The following is a 21,999-nucleotide window of genomic DNA, read 5'->3' on the forward strand; positions in this document are numbered from 1 at the left end:
GAAAGAGAGGGACTGAAAGCTGTAGTGGAGAGATAGTTACAGTCACAACATCTGTAATGAGTCAAAGGAGGGAGGGACTAAAAGACAAACTGATATACTACTGATTTCCAACAAAATTTGGCATGTGGTAGGCAATTCAGAGGCCCACTGATAAGGGTGAAACTGTACGTGTGTGTGCATGCGTTCGTACGTGTGTGTGTGTGTGTGTGTGTGTGTGTGAGAGAGGGCTGGACTTTGTTCACAGCTGTTTCTACCATATGAGTTTATCACAGGCAGCAAAAAGAGACTGACTTTACATTGGAGCGGTTCAGCTGCTGTATGAAGTCATTCATAAACACCACTGAAGAAAACACTTATTTTTTCTTATATATATTTTTAAAAGTAAAAGGTCTGCGGAGGTTTTACTTCTGAGCCGCAGCCATGATCAGCCGAAACTTCAAGAACGTGTTGGTGGTCTCTGTGGGGTTTCTGTCTCTGTTCACGGCTTACGGAGGCCTGCAGAGTTTACAGGTAGGTGGAAGAGCTACATTTATTATTATAAAATTATAAATGTATTATTTATTGTTATTGTTCAACTGAAAACTGTAAAAAAAAGTGTCATTGTCATGGGGAATTAAGGGATTAATTCATGGGTCACTTCATGGAGGGGCAACTGATTAAGGGATTTTTCTTTAATTCCTTTTGTGCGTGTTTTACAGGGTAAATAATAGTTTGTTACTGGGTTGTGTTTTGGAAAAGTAATTTTCTTTAATTGTACCTTTAAAAAGAAAAATAATGGGTTTCAGAATTATTTTAACATTAGTTTCCTGTCTTTATAGTTTCATTATTTTAGAACATTTATTTTAGCCTGTAAAATCCATAATTCTTGATTAAATGAAGCAGGGATTAGTATCATGGTGTTTTAAGGGAAAATTAAGGCCCCACACGGGCCGATGATATGTTGTAGCTGTATTTGCCCTTTAACACACATTCTTCAGTTTCTTCTTTACATTGTCTCAAGCATGTCAAAATCATTTAGTGATGATGGGTTTGTTGCTTTAATTGTTAAAACCATTTTAATGTAACTTAAAAATCAAACAAAGGATATTGGGATAGTATTAATGTCGCTGTGAGGTCTTTCTATCATTTCATTATACACTGTTGCTCAGAAAGTTGGAATAAAATATTTTTTACCTCTTTCCATGAAATGATTGTTACAATGTGATTTATTCTTGACAGTTAAAGTGTATATCTTCTCAAAACTTTAGTCAATCTCTTCCAAACTGGTTACTGATGCATTTAAATAGGAATAAACAGATGATTGTGTCTGAAAACAAAATTATTCCAACTTTATGGGCAACCATGTATTAGAAAATCTTTAATGTTTTAATCAAACTATGATAAATTAAGATGCCATACCCTGAAAAAGTGGAAGTTAGTATCGTGGGAGTTTTAAGGGACTTATTCATGGAGGGAAAACGTATTGAGAGATGCATTTTGTGCATGATTTCCGAGGTGGTTTGCATTTTCTTGTATTTAAAATTTTATTTATCACATTATTTATCAGTGGCATACTTCTGCTGCTACTAATGACGATAAGAAATGAAATAAGAATAGATAAGAAATATCGTGGATAAATTCCATTTCCAATAATAAAAAGGATAAATTTTGAATTTAGATACCTAAGTGACACAAAATATTAGCCAAGTGTAGGCAGCATATAAAAATGTTAAAATTAAGGGTAAAATATGCAAATGAGTTATCATTATAAGCAGCTGTCTGAGACAGATGTGATCGACATTAGAACTTTGTGAAAAGAAGTATGGGTGTCAGGACATTGATCATTCTGCCCCCGGTGTTATCTGACACACTAGATCAAAGCAGAAGTGCATGTGTTCAACCAGTCTCACGTAAGACTGAAACACATTCCTGTTAAGACAAAGTAATAAACACATATAATCCTGATGCTTTGACACTGTTTCAAAGAACAAACTACTTTCAAATTCAAACATGAAAGATGACACAGTGTGTCTATATGAAAATTTCAACCAGTTAATTGAGAATTGACTCACTCCTCCATATTTAAACACTGATCTCTGCAGAATTCAAGCTCAAAATTGTCGGACATTTGGTGCTTTCACAGAATTCAGTTTTATGTGTAGAGTTTTCAAACTGAAATGAATAGCATGTAAGTAAGAGGCAGAAGAAGTTGCAAGCTACTTAAACTGACCTTCCCTTAACTAACATTGTCCCCTAATGGAGTCCTGTCTCTACTGTCTGTGTGCAGAGCAGTCTGAATGCAGAGCAGGGGATGGGCGTGGCGTCTCTGAGCGTCATCTACGCCTCCATCATCATCTCCTCCATGTTCCTGCCTCCCATCATGATCAAAAATCTGGGCTGTAAATGGACCATTGTTGCTGGCATGGCCTGCTACGTCTCCTACTCCGTTGGAAACCTCTACCCAGGATGGTAAATCATCAGTAGACTGTCAGGGTCTCAAGATGAAGACCACAACAAGTCATTATGAAATAAATATAACTGAAATAAATATATTTATAATAGATGTGAAAGGTGGGGGCTTGTCAGTACAGAGTGGAAGTTTCGGTGTCAGCCACTGCCAGTTACAAACTAACAAACAACATAAATAATTGACTAAGCTTACTGTTCTGACTGAGTCTCTAACCATTTTGATGCACACTGCTCTTTCAGCCACTGGGCCTGATCCCAGATTACTTCACTTTTTATGTGGGAAACCCGTATTAAACCAAATATTTTTACATAGTTTAAAACATGTCTGGAGAGGAACTTGACTTCACCCAAAGGTCAAATCAGAGTGGCACTTGGGGTGAGGTTTTTGTGCATTTGGGCATTGCATATAGGAGTAGTTGTCATTTGTGCTACTACAGGTGAATATCATGGAAAAGTTCATTTATTTCAGTAATTCAATTCAAAAAGTGAAACTCGTATATTATATAGATTCCTTACACACAGAGTGAAATATTTCTAGACTTTATTTCTTTTAATTTTGATGATTATGGCTTACAGCTAATGAAAACCCAAAATTCAGTTTCTCAGAAAATTTGAATATATTGTGAAAAAGTTCAACATTGTAGACTCACGGTGTCACAGTCTAATCAGCTAATTAACTCAAAACACTTGCAAAGGTTTCCTGAGCCTGTAAATGGTCTCTCAGGCTGGTTCAGTAGACTACAGGATCATGGGGGAGACTGCTGACTTGACAGTTGTCCAGGAGACAGTCATTGACACCCTCCACAAGGAGGGTAAGCCACAAAAGGTCATTGCTAAAGAAGCTGGCTGTTCACAGATGCTGTATCCAAGCATATTCATAGAAAGTTGAGAGGTAGGAAAAAGTGTTGTAGAAAAAGGTGCACAAGCAACAGGGATAACCGCAGCCTTGAGAGGATTGTCAAGCAAAGGCCATTCAAGAATTTGGGGGAGATTCACAAGGAGTGGACTGAGGCTGGAATCAGTGCATCAAGAGCCACCACGCACAGACGTATCCAGGACACGGGCTACAACTGTCGCATTCCTCGTGTCAAGCCACTCCTGAGCCAGAGACAACGTCAGAAGCGTCTTACCTGGGCTAAGGAGAAAAAGGACTGGACTGTTGCTCAGTGGTCCAAAGTCCTCTTTTCAGATGAAAGTCAATTTTGCCTTTCATTTGGAAATCGAGGAAGAATGGAGTGGGACAGAATCCAAGTTGCTTGAAGTCCAGTGTGAGGTTTCCACATCAGTGATGATTTGGGGAGCCATGTCATCTGCTGGTGTTGGTCCACTGTGTTTTATCAAGTCCACAGTCAATGCAGCCGTCTACCAGGAAATTTTCAGAACACTTCATGTTTCCTTCTGCTGACAAACTTTATGGAGATGCTGATTTCATTTTCCAGCAGGACTTGGCACCTGCCCACACTGCCAGAAGTACCAATACCTGGTTTTAATGACCATCGTATCACTGTGCTTGACTGGCCAGCAAACTCGCCTGACCTGAACCCCATAGAGAATCTATGAGGTATTGTCAAGAGGAAGATGAGAGACATCAGACTCAACAATGCAGACGAGCTGAAGGCCGCTATCAAAGAAACCTGGGCTTCCATAAGACCTGAGCAGTGCCACAGGCTGATCGCCTCCATGCCACGCCGCATTGATGCAGTAATTCATGCAAAAGGAGCCCTGACCAAGTACTGAGTGCATATACATGAACATACTTTTCAGTCGGCCAACATTTCTGTATTAAAAATCCTTTTTTTTTATTGATCTTATGTAATATTCAAATTTTCTGAGATACTGAATTTTGGGTTTTCATTAGCTGTAAGCCATAATCATCTAAATTAAAAGAAATAAAGGCTTGAAATATTTCACTCTGTGTGTCATGAATCTATATAATATATGAGTTTCACTTTTTGAATTGAATTACTGAAATAAATGAACTTTTCCATGATATTCTAATTTATTGAGATGCACCTGTATATGAAACTCTTGATATTGGGTTCTGTGGTTTTTCCAGAGCAATGGCAACAGTTTCTGCAGAGAGATGTCGGCGTCAGATTCTTTAAATGTTAGTATAATCAGCCAAATGTACTTTCCCTGCATTGATGTACCATGTGGCAGGAACATCTTAGTGACATACTAAAGGAGCATGGTTAGAATATCAAAGTAGTGTTAGAAAAACAGCAACTAAATAGGTTTTAAAAACTTCTCATGACTGACACTGTCGCCATCCATCCAGAAACCACTGATTTGATTATTTGCTGTTCAAAATAAAGTTGCAAAGGTAAAATTGGGCTATTCAAGAATAAATTTTGCTTTGATCTCTCCTCTCCAGGTACACCCTCATCCCCACCTCAGCGATCCTGGGTTTGGGTGGCTCTCCGCTGTGGTCGGCTAAATGCACCTACCTGACCATCTCAGGTAACGTGCAGGCGGCCAAGGAGGGCAAAAAGGGCTCCGATGTCATCAACCACTACTTCGGTATCTTCTTCTTCATCTTTCAGTCGTCGGCGGTGTGGGGAAACCTCATGTCGTCGCTCATCTTCGGACAGGACACCAACATAGGTAGGGAGACGGCTGAAAGTGAACTATGTGCATGTTAGTGGCAGTGAGGCAAAGTGATTAACACATACACTGTGAGGGAAAATGTATCATTTGAGCAGGCTGTCGTAAAATGGTGTGTAAAAGGAACTAGGACTGAATAGCTGGTTTAGTTTGCTCTTTAAATGAGCTCAGAATTCAGTTAGTTAACAGAAGGTAACTTCAGCTGTTGAATCAAGAGGTACAGTAATGATCAGACTTGCTTTGTGTTTACATTTTGGGCAAGTTTCATAAAGATATTTTAGACTGGTCTGTAGTGTTTTAGTAGTTAACGCAGTTTCACAAAAAGAAAGACTGACTGATTTCAAGCCCTAAAACGTTGCAATAACAGAAAAGAGAAAAAACATGGCTCAAAATTGTCATTCTCTAACGAAGTTGTGGAGCGAGCAGAAAAGAAAGAGTTCTTGGAAACCACAGTAATATGTTGGAAATATACAGCAGTGAAGACATTGCAAGTTGCTTTTGTTTGTCCAAGGAAACTATCCAGAGTCTGATGAGTTGGAAAAAGAAGAAGCCACTGAGCTGAGATTTTATGCTCCTGGAGGTTTTTCTGTATTTTTATTCTCTTTGCTGCATTTTCCTGCTGAATTCTACCAGAATGCAAGAGTTTCTTAAGGTGGCACAGTGGATGAATTTGAAGAATTAGTTTGAGCTATGAAAGTCTCGGGGTGCGGTCCGTCTGTGTGAAACTGACGCCTTGAACCAGGGGAAGCTTTCTTAACAGCCTCATGATACATTAACCTGTGATTGTCTCTGCATCCGCTCTCTACTGTCCACTATCATAAGGGCATAAAGGCATAAAATACTCCCAGAAATAAAAAAGGTGCAGTCATGAGTCTTCCTTTCAATGAAAGCGCCCTGAATTCAATGATCTAACATCATGGTTCAGATGTATGTATCTGGTATGCGTTTGCTGCATTCACTTCATTGCAGAAGTTACACGAGTGGGAATGTCAGATTTTTCTGAGAGCTCTGATACGGCACATATATATTCATATGGAAGTGCCAAAGAACAAAACAAATATAGATGCCTTGCATCAGCCAAAGGCCACTGTTCAATTAAATTAAACCCAAATTTAATGCGTATTGTGATATCTTGTCATGGCAGAGTAATCATACAACTGTCTGGATGACATGAAAGCTTTCCCATCTCTGTCATCCATGCTATATGACGTGAACACAACTTTAGACTCATGGAGATCAAGGAGGGTACATGTTGCTCAGATTATGCCCCCCCCCCCCCGGGTCAACGGCTCAGCCTCAGTTCCCGTCTTCGATCCTGCGTGTTGTTGATACTGCTGCACAGAGCCATCAGTGGGCAAAGTCTAACCAGGGACTTACAGCTTTTTTTTTATGGGTTGAGTTCAGAGGAGAATCAGAAAGAGTGTGTTAACAGTGGATGATGTTGCCAACTATGCAATATATTATTTTATTGCTGTTAAAGCTTATCAGCTAAAATGATTGCTGGGAAAGATAGTATGACACAGCTATTTATTCCATTTTTATTTCCTTTCTGGTTACGGGTCACACTGTTTATGTGAAAGTCTGAATTATGCTGGTTTAATTAGACTTCTTCATTTTCATTAATAACAGTATTTAGCACAGTGTGAATGTGTTATCGCTGCATGTTATTGAAGGTTTTCTTCCTTTACAAAAAGGGACATCTTCTGCTTCAAAGGCAATAAATACAATTCTTTTCTCCAGAGGCCAAATATATAGAGACGAAAGACATTAACATTACAACTAACTTGGCAATAGCCCCTTTCTTCCGTAGTGAAAGGATGTTTTTATCAAAACTAAAATGTATTAATTTTGTATTTTTTCTGACAGCGATCATCCCGGATGAGCAGCTGCAGACCTGTGGAGCAGCTGATTGTGGCCTTAACGTCAGCGTCAACGGCACCACCACCAGACCGGCACAGAAACTGGTGTGGACGCTCGTCGGATGCTACATTGGTCAGCAGCTACTTTGCATCACAATTAAGTGTCAAACACTAAATTAGGTTGCTCTTCCATATTGAGTCAACAGTGCAGATATCAGTAACTTAGCTCAACTGATCATGGGTTTCACTTGTTAAAGGCCAGAATGTAGATAAGAGTTTGTTTTAATTCTTCAGTTTCACTTTTAATCCAGTTAAATTTGCAAAATATGCATGTTAATGTCTCCAACTGCTAAAACGTACATCTGACCGTTAATTCCTATATACATATGTACATGTGTTAACATTCAGCAAAACGAGTCACTGTCCAATTAAATTATTGGATAAACTTAAATTAATATAAACGAACATAAATGACACATATGCAGAGATACACAAAGGCACATTAGTAAATGTAATTTAATAAGCACAAAATGGTTTCAAAATAAAACAGAAAATGAGAAGGTGCAGGTTATGGCGAAATAGGAGGAGTTTAAATTACACCGTCTACACTGTTAGTCAAACTGGAAAAATAATAACTCCAATACTGCAGAGACTCTTCATTAAACTTTATTTCATTAAACCTTTTAATATAACATAAAATAGATTTTTATCACATCCCATGTTGGTTAAAGAGCCAGTTTTATAGTTTTGCATTTTGGATTTCTCCAGAACTTACCATCCCTTTTTATTACAGATGGTACTAAAAGACATTTTGGCCTTTTGCCCGCATTCAAAAGTTGTTTAGCAGAAATCCAGATTACACCTGAGGTATTTCTACTGAAAACACTGATTAATACGGTCTCATGTCAATTCCAGACACTCAAGACAAAGACCAAACCAAACCACTGAAAAACTACAGAAAAAAACTAACATTAAAAATGTAACAGCTGGGGCGTCGTGTGGCGTAGTGGTTTAAGCAGGCGCCCCATGTGTAGAGGCTACAGTCCTCGCTGCAGTCGGCCCCGGTTCGAATCCCGCATCGGACGGCCTTTCACTGCATGTCATTCCCCCTCTCTCTGCCTCCCCGTTTCCTATCACTCTCCACTGTGCTGTCCATTGAAGGCATAAAAGCCCAAAAAAATATACTTAAAAAAAAATGTAACAGCTGTATACAGAACAGTCATACATAGTACATTTATACAAACAAATTTAATTAATATTTAAAAAAAACTAAAGCATCTTAACCCATTTTAAACGAACTGATTTTTTTGTTTAATAAAAAACAGAAAGTGGTGGCAAAACCGAGAAAATAAATCCCAGCATTAAAGAAATACTTGAGTTGTTCTTTAACACATCCTCAAATCAGCTGCACACTGGCTGTACCAGTGTATCAGACTATTGCAGCTGTCTATAGAGTCAGTGTTGTGTGTTCCTTCGCCTGGCAGGTGTGGGTCTGCTGGCCATGCTCATCATCGCAGTGTTTCTGGACAACATCGACCAGGAGCAGGCCAGTGAGTTTCGTGGGAACCGGGAGCCGTTCTGCCACACCTTCCTGGCTACGTTCAGACTGCTGAAGGACTGGAGGCTGCTGACCCTCATCCCTCTCACCATGTACAGCGGCTTTGAACAGAGCTTCCTCTCTGGGGAGTACACCAAGGTGAGCAGATCTCGACGCTTGAGAAAACTCTCCCATATACCATAAATAACTGTTGAAGCTGCACTGAAAAAGGTTTGTGAAAGGTATTTCAGAGATTTTATGACGTTTTGTTGAAAAATATGAGTGTTTGCAACATACAGCTGGACAACAGAGATTAGTTTATGCTTCAAGAGGTTTTAACATTTCGAAAAGACATTTTGATACGTTTCTTTGCTGTTTCTTCACTCTGTTTTGGTCCAAATATCCATGTTTTTAGTGCTACATGATCCACTTTGTGATTTATTTGCTAAAAAAGAATCCATACCAGGGGTGTCCAAACTTTTTGCAAAGAGGGCCAGATTTGGTCAGGTGAAAATGTGTGGGGGCCGACCATTCAGCCTGACATTCTTTGAACCATTAACATTAAATACAAATGAACTATTTTATGAAATTTTTATTGCAAATGCCATACTTCATTTTCTTTTCATTTTCAAGTTTTTGCCAAAATCACTCTGCCTTTCATATTTGAAGACCACATAAAATGAAGAAAACGTCTGTCTGGAAAAAAAAACTTTTGGGAAGATGAAACATATCTTGGTTCATTTGAAACATTACAAATGCTCACTGTAAACTTCTAAATTCAAAACAGTGGTCCGTGCATATTCAAAACTGTGGTTTTGATCGTCACAAAAAAATCAATTCACTGAGATTTTAGAATTTATCCACCTCAGAGGACTAAACACATATCTTGCCTGCACTAATGTGAAGGGTGATACTGAGATCTGGACTGCAGTATGTAGGCCTAGTCCAGGTCCGGCTCAGAAACAGTGGTTTTGATGCGCAAGACGTCACGCAGGTGAGAGTCACTTAGTCTCGTCCTCACGAGGCTCTTGTTAATGTTCATAACCGAGAATGTCTCCTCGCACAAGTATGTCGAGCCAAACAAGCTCAGCATTTTCTTAGCAAATGTTCGAATCTCTTGGAACCTGCCTTCATCCAGCTGGAGGTAGATGGTGAAATGTAAAATAGCTTTTTTTGTACGCGTGTATTTTATACTGTGGTCAACAGAGCTGGCAGGCCGCACATTATTGATTTTATGACAGAGGCTGCGGGCCGGTGAAAATTTGAACACAGGCCGCAATTGGCCCCCGGGCCGGACTTTGGACATGCCTGATCTGTGCTGTGTTTCCTTACAGAACTATGTAACGTGTGCTCTGGGGATCCACTATGTTGGCTTTGTGATGATGTGCTTTGGAGCCTCCAATTCTCTGTGCTCGTTCCTCTTTGGGAGACTCGCTCGCTACACTGGCAGAGCTGCACTCTTCCTCCTGGGTAAAACCTCTCTACTGAATGAGAGATGACTTCTCATTAAAACTAATGCTCACTCTCTTTTAAAGATGTAGTTTGCTTACCATAAAGCTTGGATATAATGATGCACGAACTGCTGATATTTGTTTGATTGTGGTATCTGTCCGTTTTCAGCTGCAGTGGCCAACTTTTCCTGCATCATTGCCCTCTTGTTCTGGAAGCCTCATCCTGACCAGCTGGCTGTCTTCTTTGTGTTTCCTGCTCTGTGGGGCATGGCAGACGCTATCTGGCAAACTCAGACCAACGGTAAGAGCCTCCCATCAGCCCTCTGGTGTACAGCGTGGAGTATAGCATGGAGTTTCTTTGCCCTCCGGATATCACTGTAAATCCTCAGTGTGGTTTGTCTGATAGTTGTTTGTCTTCATGCGCCGTCCATGATAATACACACGCGGTGTGTGTCAAGGTAATTGTTGTTAACACAAACTATCGAAATAATGAAAACTAGATGTGAAAAACATTTTGTTTACCTTCTTAAAATTAAAAATGGGGCTAACTGAACTGAAGTAACTGAAATTGTATTGAATATTTACAAAACTAACTAAAATTACCTTAGTTTTTGTCTTTGTCAATTCATTTCATAAATAACCCTACTAGTATTTTGGGCGGATATGAAAACTATCTTCCAATTGCTGACAATGAAAGTCAGGGTGAAGCTCCACAGTCCCATTTGAGACTGTGTCACAGACGAGAGCAAGTGCCTTGTTACTGATAAAACAAATACTCTCTAGAGCCACTCTCAAGTTAACTCCTGGGATTCCATCTAAGGTATCATGAGTACTCATATTCCCTAGAGGATGAATGCTTCGTTATCCACTCAGCTTTGCCCCGGAACCACCGTATTGTCAAAATTTCAAAAAGTAGATAAGAAATATCAAATTCTAATCTGCAGATTGCGTTGAAATTTACTCAGCACATTCATGTTCCAGAGGATGAATCCTTTCATTCTGGACACATAATTATTATCATTGTATTCATTATGTCCACACTGTGGTATTGTTGGATCAAGAACAAGCCTTTGTTTGCTTCTGTCTTTTCAAGGGTTGCCTGGACCAAACTGAACAAGTGCTTCTTTTATTTCCTTATAAAATCGGGACTATAAAATAATGTAATAATCACACTGCTGGAGTTTCTAACACCTGAACTTTATTCCCGCCTTTTGTCTTGCAGCTCTTTACGGCATCCTCTTCCCCCGGGACAAAGAGGCAGCATTCGCCAACTACCGTATGTGGGAGTCTCTCGGTTTCGTTATTGCCTTCGGCTACAGCACCTTCTTATGTCTGGAGTATAAACTGTACATCGTGCTGGCTGTTCTGCTGCTGACTGCCATCACCTACCCCATAGTGGAGTACCACGAATACAAGAATCCCACACCACCTGTTAATGAGGGGACCTACCTAAACCACAAGGAAACAACTGAAAGAGATGAGAACAAGATCATTTGCCAAACACGAATATAGAGACTCTGATACTGATGCCAAATTGTTCAAATTGCCACACTGAATAAACTATATGAGATATGAGAAAGGGTCAATATGAAACCTGTCCAATTGTGTTGGTCTTTACTGGCATCCAGTCAACCCTGCAAACCCTGACTTTATCTTTCACTGGCACTGCCCGAGCGTCTGTTGCGGGTTGATGTGAAATAAACTCTGATGCACTTCACTTTGGCTGGATAACTTTAGAGGAGGCTGGCGTTGACCAGGTGACTCAAAAATCTTTAAAAATGAAACATGAAAATAATTGAAAGTTACAAAATTACTCTGAGGCACTTCTGTTTTGTTCAGTTGGTCTTGACTTGGCTTATAAAATTAAAAGATCGCGCATGTTACTTGGAGCACGTGGCAAAGAAAGAATAAAGGAGTGCAAAAATGGCTAAGACCTGTGGCTAAAAGCTTAGAGCAAAGGGTGAATTGATCACGACTGTTTTATCCCCTGGGGACTGGCGCACGTTTCAGGGGCGTCACCCGTCTTCTCCTGTGTTTCCACTCGGAGAAGAGAGTCCTTTTCCACAGAACTTTTGAATAGTTTAATTTCAGAGTTTGCCAATAAACTCGCACATTCCTCATGACGACAAAACATTAAATGAAATAACATATTAACCTAATGGCCTTAATAATGAGAGAGAGGAGTAATACAAGTGTGGATTTCATATTTCATCTTTCAAACCTGGAATTAATCATGATACAAGTGGTTAATTGATCAAACAACAATATAAACATTTCCTAAAGCTAATAGTTTATAAATGTGGATTACACAGCAGTTCTTTGACTGTAATAATAATAATAATAAAGACATTCTGGATGTCATGTAGTGTGTGTTACCTCGTGTGAAGGATGCTGACAGTATGGTCACATGAAGGACATTGTCTTAAAATATACATGTTACATTTCAAACATCCTATAGGATAGAAGTTTGCAATTGAACTATTACATAGAAGCATCTCATGAGTTACAGAACAGCTAGATATTTAATTTTATATTCTTCCTTAGATCTGTGTCTGTGAAGAGAGTTCTGCTGGTCACTACCTCACTTGTGGTCGGTGAGAGTCAATACTTCAAGCCATCTTTCCTTTAAACTCACAAAGATCTGCAGCGAGTCTTTGCCATGGGAGTTTTGGTAAAGGCGTTGTGATGAGCGGTTCCCGGCTTTGGCTTGGTTTGTGCTCATTACAGTGTGGGCATGAGGAGACTTTCTCTTTTACCGCGTGGCTGATCTTTGGCCACCATATGGCATCCTTGTATCTCTCTCTGGATTTGTTTAGGCCTTGATGCCCATCGTGGATCCTCTCCAGCATCTCAGTTCTCATTGTTTGTGGGATAACTATTGCCCCTTTTCACCAGTCCGTTATGTTCACTAAGACTACTTCTCTCCATAAAATAGTCTAATGCTGGTCTAACCACATTTTGTTTGTATCGCGGCCAACCAGACTGAATGTATTTTCTGACCTTCTGCAGGGTCTCATCCTTCTCTGTCTCTGCCTTTATGCGCTCCAGGACTGTTTTAGGCCTCTCTTGCTCCTCGATAGCGTCCACGTAAGCCTGGACATCCTCGCACAGTCTTGAGTCGTCTATTTCCGACTCGGGGTGCCTTGACAACATGTCTGGTACTATTAGGTTCTTACCAGGGATGTACTCAGTGACAGGGTTGAACTTCATTAGACGGATCAGATGTCGCTGGCACTGCAGCAGAGTTTTGTCAAGGTCTCTGTTGTTGATGAGTGTCACCAGTGGTTTGTGGTCAGCAAGTGGTTTGTAGCTTTCCAGACCACACACATACATATAAAACCTTTCTGAAGCCCATATACTAGCAAGACATTCCTTTTCTATCTGTGCGTACTTCTTTTCCGCTTCATTAAGTGTACGAGAGCAGTAGGCCACTGGTTTGAGCTTGCCTCCATGTTTTTGCAGCAGTACTCATCCTAATCCATAACTAGATGCGTCAGCACCTACTACGGTGGGCAGTTTTGGATCAAAGTACTGAAGAACAGGGGTAGAGGAAATCAGTGTTTTTACTTTCTGAAGGCTGCTTCTTGCTGCGAGTCCCACACCCAAGCTACTGTGCTCTTTAACGGTTCGTTAAGGGGATGAAGGATTTGTGACAAGTTGGGTATGTATCTGTCAACATAATTTACCATGCCAAGTACCCTTTTTAACTCACTCACATTTTTAGGTGTCTCCAGGGCGTTTATGGCGGACACTCTTTCTGGGCTTGGAGCCACGCCCTCCTGACTGATAAACTGACCTAGGAAGTGAAGGGAAGTCTGCCTGAACTTACACTTCTGGCGGTTGAGTTTTAGGCCAGATGCTCGAATGGTCTCCATCACCCTTTTCAGGCGGCTGTCGTGCTCTTCCTCAGTGGCTCCGGACACGAGTATGTCATCCATGTAAACGACTGACCCCTCGTGATCCTGCAGTAGCTCTTGCATCCTCCTCTGGAATATCTCTGGTGCAGATGTTATCCTAAATGGGAGTCGTTTAAAACAGTAGCGGCCATTTGGTGTTATAAAAGTGGTCAGCTTTGAACTTTCCCCATCTAGAGCCATTTGCCAAAATCCACTGGCTGCATCCAGAGTTGTGTACACCTTGCTTCTGGCCAGTTTGTGCAAGATGCTGTCTGTGGTCGGCAAGATGAACTTTTCCCTTTTCACGTTCTCATTCAGTTTAGTGAGACCAACACAGATTCTTACTTTTCCAGTCTTAGGCTTAACCACGGGCACCATCGGTGCTACCCATTCTGTGGGCTCTGTTACATGCTCTATTATGCTATTTTCCTCCATTCGCTTTAACTCCTCTTCTACTTTAGGCAGCAGCGGGATGGGTATATGGCGAGGGGCTGCAACGCTGTATGGCTTGGCGTTTTCTTTTAGGACTATCTTTATGGGATCACCTTTAAGCAGTCCTAACTCGCCAAACACACTGACTTCTTCAATGTGATGTATCAGGCCCAGGCGGACACCGACAGATCTGCTCAGTAGGTTATCACATGTAGACTTTGCCACTACAACCCTGAAGTAACAGTCTGTTGTTTTTCCCCCTTTTTGCACCTGTATCTTGGCTAGGAATTGTCCCCGACAGGCCATTGTTCCTCCTGGACTGTCCAGTTTAGAGGTAACTGGACTAAGTTTTGGCTTAACACGGAGATGGTTATATGTAGCCTCATTTACTATAGTCGTGTCGGCACCAGAATCAATCTTGAAATTAACAGCTGTTTGGCATATCACTAGAGTTGTGCGCCATGCTGGCTCTGTATCAGTGATTACTTCATCCACTGTAACCCCGTTTTCAGTTGTAGTTTCCTCTATTGAGCATAAGAATAAGCTGTAAACTTCTTCAGTCACTTCTTGTATTATTCTGGTTTTGCATTTGTTAGCAAAGTGACCAATTTTGTGGCATTTATTGCATTCTCTGTCCTTCGCAGGGCATTTGTCTCTCGCATGCCTGCGCCCACATCTGCCACAGTGTCGTATTTCCTTTTCTTTTCGTTCTCCTGTTGCCTCGTGCCGTGTGTTTTTCCACTTACTTTTATAGGACTTTGATTTGACTTCATCATCGTGCCCTGATGCTCCAGCCTCACAGTTCTGTTGCTTCACTAGCTCTGAGTGCCTGGCCATGTCAGCTCCCTTTTTCAGAGTGCGGTCGCTTGTCATTTGTAGCTTCAGTGAAAGATCTTTGTCTTTAATACCTATGACAAGTCTGTCCCTTATTTCCTCCTCCTTTTCACGAAAGTCACAGTGAGCTGCGAGTTCATACAGGTGTCTTATGTACTGTTCAACGGACTCACCCGCTTCTTACGTCTGCGAGTGAAAACGTGCTCTCTCATAAATCACGTTTCTCTTTGGCACAAAGTGCTCATCAAACAGTCCCAGTACATAATCAAAATCCTCCCCCCTTGTCATCCTCCAAGGCAAATGATTTGTACACTTGTTCAGCCTCCGGGCCCATGGAATAAATCAAGGCGCTGACCTGGACATCGGCTGGCTCTTTGCTAAGCATCGTAGCTATCCGGTACCTGGAGAAGCATTGTTTCCAATCGGGCCATTCCTCTGGTTTAGCGAAGTTAAACTGCTCCAGCGCCGAAAACTTAGCCATCCTAGTGCCCTTCCAGTTTTCTTCTGACACCATGTGATGTGTGGTAACCTTCGTCCAACACATATATATGAGGAGACGGCTGCTAGTCGTTAGCTCGACTTTATTCAACAACATGAGAACAGTTTCCTTGCCTTGTTTACTACCCTGTCACCTATGTATACGTGCGTACTGACGTAAGCTCAGTCAGAGCTCATAACAGGTTTATGTGACAACAGGTAGCTCACATGACGGACAGGCTTCACAGTGTATAAGCTGACACAACATGTTCACTGACAGTCTGGAAATATCAGTACTGTAACTCGACAGACTTATGACTGAACTAAACTATCGTTTCTTACAGAAACACTCATAACAGTTAAACATTACCATGAACACAGTCCATTACAGTACGAAGCCTGAAAATGTCAGGGTTCTGAGGTAAGTAGGACCCAAATGCAGCCAACACATTGGGGACAGTGCAGACGGGTTTATTTCACACAAGATCCAGAGAACAACAGAGAGACAGCAGAGATAAACAGATGAACCGACCATGACAAAGGGGAGCACAAAGACTATATAGACAAAGGAGGCAAGGGTGATTGCACACAGGTGAAACACATTAGGGCGGGGCAGACAATCACCACACAAACAAGACCAAGACAGGAAGCAAAACACTGAGACACACAAGGAAACCTTATTACAAAATAAAACAGGAAGTTAGAAAGTCCAAAACAAAACTAACAAAAAGTGTCTGCCATAGCAAACCATGACAGAAAATGACGACAAAATGTGCCAAACTTGAACACAGAATTGAAAATGGCGGACTTCCAGTTGGGTTTAGTTTATGGGTCAAAGAGGCTTTTTTTGCAAATCTCAATACGGTAAACATGCTTACCGATTGTAATAAATCATCCCATCGAATTTCATGAACATCCAAGGACCTCGATGTTGATATGGCCCTGTGTTCAGGGGCGCTATGGAGCCCGCTGGACACACCCAAGCCCAATCACCATTGAAATTTGCAATTTGTAACGGTCTGGAGATCTGTGCCAATTTTCATGAGTTTTCGATTATGTTAAGACCCTCAAAAATCAAATGTTCCAGCAGAAAAATAATAATCTCTACAAAAGCATAATTCAAACATTCAGCAGCTGTTGGACTTACCTCAGGTGCTGCAGTTGATTTCACCCTGTACACAGTGTCACGACCGGCTCACAACCATGACAAGGAAAACGGGAGGCAACACAAGGAGTTAAAGCAAAGACACAATTATTTATTTTTAACCAAAGTCAACTCTAAGAATCAAAAATACTGTGAGGTGTGGGAGTCAGTCAATCAGTAGTGATAGCATGAGTGCATGAGTGAACAACGGTGTATGAAGTGTTGGACGGTCAAGAAGCAAAAAGACAGGGAGAAGACGAGGAGCGTGAAGCGTCTGGAGCAACGTTTCCCTCTGTGTCTCACTCATCAGGAAGAAAGTGGAAGAAAGATTCAAATAGCTCTTGGAACAGCAGGTCAAGGTGTATCCTGGTTTGTTTAAAGTTCGGCGAGATGATGAGGAATAGAAACAAATATTTTACTTACTGACCGCAGACTGTACACAAAGCCAGGGATGAATACTGCAAGATGGACGCTGTCTCCTCTTTTTTATTTTTTATTTTAATTGATATTTTATGACGTATCCCAGGGACTGCAGGCCTCAGGTGATGTTAACAGCTTCACAGGGGAGCTGTTGTAGCTGGCGTTTGGTCTTTTCATAATTTGTTGTGGGACGATCTACATGAGTCCCTTTCAGCCCGAGCTGTATTAGCTGCAGGGGTGGACAGTAACGAACTTGAGTACCGCACTTAGTATTTTTGTATGTTTGTATTTTTTGCAGGAAATTTTTCACAAGAGAAAAAACCAATTGCAGCCAACTCCTTGGAACCATGTTTAATATTCTAGTCAAACCAGTATCCTAGCCTTTGAAAGCATTGCATCAGACAGAATATGTCAGCCCTGCAGGCAAGTACGTGTCAATAAATGTGTTATTTAAAGTTCATGTTCATAAAGTTCTGCACCTACCTGGGTTCAAAAAGAGTTCAATACCATACGAGGTTGTTTAATCTCATTAAACATGCTCGATTTACTTTTTTGACAACACAAAGCTCACAATAAAATCTGATGGCAGCTTTACAAAGATATACAGAAGCAAAGTATGATTGATAAAGATGCAATATGGGGATCAAAGAACAGAAAAGAAAACCTTGTTTTACTCTGGTTTTATAGTTTTAAAACATGAAATGCAATAAAGAGTGTGTCTTAGAGGATAATCAGTAGCTGTGTTTCATCAGTTCACGTATGTAAATTTGTGGTTAAGTTATGCAAAATGACAATATTTCTTTCTGTACTCATATTTTTTGAAATCATAAATTTTCAAATATATTAACAGTATAGTAGAATATAACAATGTTATATATGTAATGATATCTGGCCATAACAAAAAGTAATTTTTGTAAAATTACAGAAAATGCTGCTACTTAAGTCAGTAAAAAATACTTTATTTTTCTGATTAGTTTATAAGCTGTTAAAAACAGCAGTATTGCAATTATGCAGATTTTTTTTTACACACATGACATATTTCAGTAAACTGTTTGTTCTCATACTTTTAATATGATTTTCCCATCATTCTGAAATACAGGGAAAAGGTCAAAATAATACCATCATCTGCAAACTTCTAGAAAATCTAGATGGGTAATAAAGACCATACAGGGACGACATGCTGCATTTCAAATGGTGCTTTTATTGCAATGTGTTGCATTCCCACATTCATAGATGTTATAGATTTGTTAGTCAAAGCATCATTTCCTCAAGGTTGGCATCCTCACCTTGGAAAAAAAAAGCAGAGGGATCAAATGCACGAGGTGTTTGTGTTTTGAGTGTAGTAGAGAAGTGTGTGTGTGTAAACTTGAGCAGCCACGAACATATGTATGAACAAAACCTCCAAATTTAGACTTCCAGTAGATGCAAATAAAGAGAGTTTTTAATTGTCAAACAAAAAGAGTTTTGTTTGTCTATCAGCCTACAGGGCTCTCACTCCCTGCAGGGACTGGACCCGGCCTGAGACTGATTGTCTACAACATTCCAAAGAAAAGGTAGATTTCTTTATATTCACGTTACACACCTGAACAGGGGGGTTGGGGGGTATTAAAAGAGAGAGAGAGAGCGAGAGAGAGAGAGAGAGAAAAAGAGAAAATATAACATGCATAAAATTCTCCCAGATGAACATTGTCACTCATATTGTCTTGTAATAGCTGCTCCGATGCCTCGTTAAAAACAAACTTTACATGAGTGTAATATACAAAACTGGACAAAAATGGGTAAAATGTATAATATATATTTATATATATATTTATTTATATTAATTTGTACAAGGGAGAAAGTGGAACCTTGGTCTTTTTTTCTCAAATTCTCCGGAGAAAGCATCACCGCCCCCGAAGACAACACAAAAGTGGTGAGTTAATAATAAGCCTTCCTTTAAAATCTCTGAACCATAACCAACCTCAGTCCCAATAAGGCAACACTTAACAAAACTTGACAACTGATGCTGCGGTAACTTTGACATAGAGCAGAGATTTGAACACCTGCATTAGGAATGAGTGGGTGTTTTGATTTCAAGGACTATGTAGAGTCTTAGCGGTGCACAATTACCATTTTGGACCAATGACAAGTGAGAATACTTCATATTTTTGAGTCAGCCTTAGAGAAAACAAACAAACTGCATCCTCTTTTAATTCGTGGAAATATTTCAAGAGTCAAATTGTTGAATTTTTTTGCTATGAATTTCCCTGACACCAAACAAGATTAGCTACACCAGACATTTTCCCGATCCTGCACCAGGCATTGGCCCGATCCTGGTATCAGCACACCCCTAAATAATCTACATCAGGCAGCACAAAAGTGTAACAAGACAAGCAGAACAGAGAGGACGAGCAACACAGTTAGTGTGTTGCCATTTATGTCAGTGCACAATTGTTGCTAGATAGCAGAGGTTAAGTCTCACACAACCAGACCTTTGACTTTTACTAATAAAAAGAAGCAAGTATCCACCTTGGTTCAAGGAAAAACACGTTCAAAGCTGCGGGAGAGAGGAAAAGTGGACGCCGAGTGGCTTTCGGCAGGCGGCAGCAGCTACAGAGCAAAGTGTTGACGGTTGCTGAAACTGTGTTGTGAGCAGGAATGTTCTGAGATTCAAGCTAGAGAAGGTTTTTAACAGTACGCCTGGCGTCAGCTGACAGCGCAGAGAGGAGGGCAGGGACATCACCTGAAGAAGATTGGCATAGTATTTATACTGAGGATCGGTTGGTGTAGACACAGAAAGACACTGAGAAAGAGACAGAGAGAGAAAACTACATTACAAAGAAGGTAAAGTGTGTACAATTTTTTGTCGTCGTTTGGATAATGGGTATCCACTACAGTCAAGTTCTTCATAAAGAACCTGAGCAATTTGTTAATTTTTTTAATTTAACTACTAAAACTAACATTTTCTTGGTACATTCAGGGGACATTACTTATTCTATCTCCAAATGCTGATCTGATTGAGACAGTTTCTGATGGCCTTTTCACTCCAAGTAAATCCGATATAAAGTGCAAAATTAGATTGTATTTGCAAATTCCTGGAATAATCTGATTAATCATCTACGTGTGTAAAAAAGTCATTTAAAATACAGTAAACTTTTTTTTTTTTATAAAGGTGAAAAAAGGTTTTAAAAAAAACCCTGGTTAACAAGGTTATTACTGTTAAACAGCAAAGGAGCAATCTTTACTGCAGAAAGTATATACACGAGGCACCTCAAGTTTGGTATAAAGTATTTAGTTAATGGAGAAAAAAAAACAAGTGTTCTTTTCTTTTTTCCAAGAATGAGATTATAAGATGAGAAAGGTCATCAGATATCAACTAAATTCACTGACGGGGGAAACTCCCACTAAAGGGGCTTTACTGTGAAGTAACTAAATGAATGATTCAGAATTGCTCCAGTGTTAATTCTACATACCCAAGTCAGCGTGAGGAAATGCTTGTTTCAGTAAGGTGCATAGCTAACGGTTGCAATGTTTTCTTTCTTTCCTGTAAACGAATGATAGCACTTCAGGCTCAAAAGACCTCATTGGCAAAGTTGAGATGTCTCTAAACTGACCTAACTTTGGGACATCACGTGGATTCTGTTGCTGATAGGCCACTTTAAAGGACAGATAGTGTCTAGAAAGTAACAAGCGAGGAAGGACGAGCATGCATTAACAACATTTCGGTGTGAGGAGGAGACAAATCCAAATGAACAAAAAAAGGGCCGCTACATTATGTCTTGTCCAGTGATGATGAGGTTTGCATATGATATCCATCAAACATCTTGAAGCTTTGGTCATTTACTATTGACAAATGCAAAAAAGGCTACATCAGTCAGACAGTTAGAAAATTAAAAATTAAAAAAGCCCACTCATATACACAATAACCCGGCAATGCTTCTCCATAAAACCAAGGCTCCACTCTCCCAGATCTGCTTAAACTTTTGACAACAGAGAAAATTAAATAATATGGCCTTTTTTTTTTTTTTTTTTTAAATTAACCCGTACAAAAAGCCAGTCCACACTGCTTCTCTCTCAGTAAAATCACATTCAGCAGTCGCTAAACCATTCTCTGGCATAGTTATCTGAAACACCCACAGGTACTGTGCAGGGTCTAAAGAGTAAAAGAAGAAAAGAATCAAACCAGGACATCTTCCACTTTTCCATCTTAGAGAACACCAGATATACAGTATTAATCACTTACACACACATACGCACTCACTGATAGTCATATACTTACATACATCATCAGAAAAATAAAAAAGTAGAAAATCAAAAACATAAAATAAAAACATGACGGAGGCGAGTAGTTATTTACCACAAACTCGGAGCACTACTTTTTTTTGTTGATTCTGAACAAATACATATTCACATTTCTCTGTTATATACATTATGTTAACATCTTGAAACCAATGTTATAAAAGAACCTAACCTTGTACCTGTTAATTGTAGTGAGAGGGGAGGGACTGTCGGTTCCATTGAATGGCTGTTGCATAAAAAAGATTACATATGCACTGGTTGTATTTGGCATGTTTTTTTTTTGTAGCAGGGTAAGCTGACAGTTGCTGTTGAGTTTCTGCACTTAACAGGGTTGTAGAGGAAACCATTTCCATAGGAATGCCTATTCCACGCAGAAAAGTGAAAGGAGGGAAGGGAGAAGAAGTTGGGTGGGGGGGGTGGGGGGTATCAATACTGTATGTGTGAAATCATCAGAGCAGATTAACAAGTGGACAGAAACCTTCCAAAAAAAACAAACAAAAAAAACCATTCTTCCCACTTTGTGCAGCTTCTGAATAATTTACACCGACCAAACAGTGGCACAGGACTGTCTGACTCCTGCGTTCACACTGTGAGAAACGTGATCAAATTTACAGGGAAT

At 40.1% G+C, this 21,999-nt stretch overlaps 1 protein-coding gene across 1 annotated transcript; it reads left to right on the top strand.

Moving 5' to 3' along the window:
- Positions 1–267: 267 nt before the first annotated feature.
- On the top strand, positions 268–11,616 carry unc93a (unc-93 homolog A). The gene is made up of 8 exons (XM_056405660.1): positions 268–510; positions 2,267–2,448; positions 4,823–5,052; positions 6,919–7,044; positions 8,396–8,607; positions 9,783–9,918; positions 10,069–10,200; positions 11,122–11,616. The coding sequence occupies exons 1-8, from the start codon at positions 421–423 to the stop codon at positions 11,409–11,411; spliced, it is 1,398 nt and encodes a 465-aa protein (XP_056261635.1). The 5' UTR covers positions 268–420; the 3' UTR covers positions 11,412–11,616.
- Positions 11,617–21,999: the final 10,383 nt, after the last annotated feature.

This window comes from Seriola aureovittata, chromosome 19 (genome assembly GCF_021018895.1).
Source record: "Seriola aureovittata isolate HTS-2021-v1 ecotype China chromosome 19, ASM2101889v1, whole genome shotgun sequence".
Lineage (NCBI taxonomy): Eukaryota > Metazoa > Chordata > Actinopteri > Carangiformes > Carangidae > Seriola > Seriola aureovittata.

Coding starts and splice junctions, on each gene's coding strand:
- unc93a (XM_056405660.1), top strand. CDS start 421: ATGATCAGCCGAAACTTCAAGAACGTGTTGGTGGTCTCTGTGGGGTTT. Junction 5,053..6,918: donor CGGACAGGACACCAACATAG/GTAGGGAGACGG, acceptor TTTTTCTGACAG/CGATCATCCCGGATGAGCAG. Junction 8,608..9,782: donor TCTCTGGGGAGTACACCAAG/GTGAGCAGATCT, acceptor GTTTCCTTACAG/AACTATGTAACGTGTGCTCT.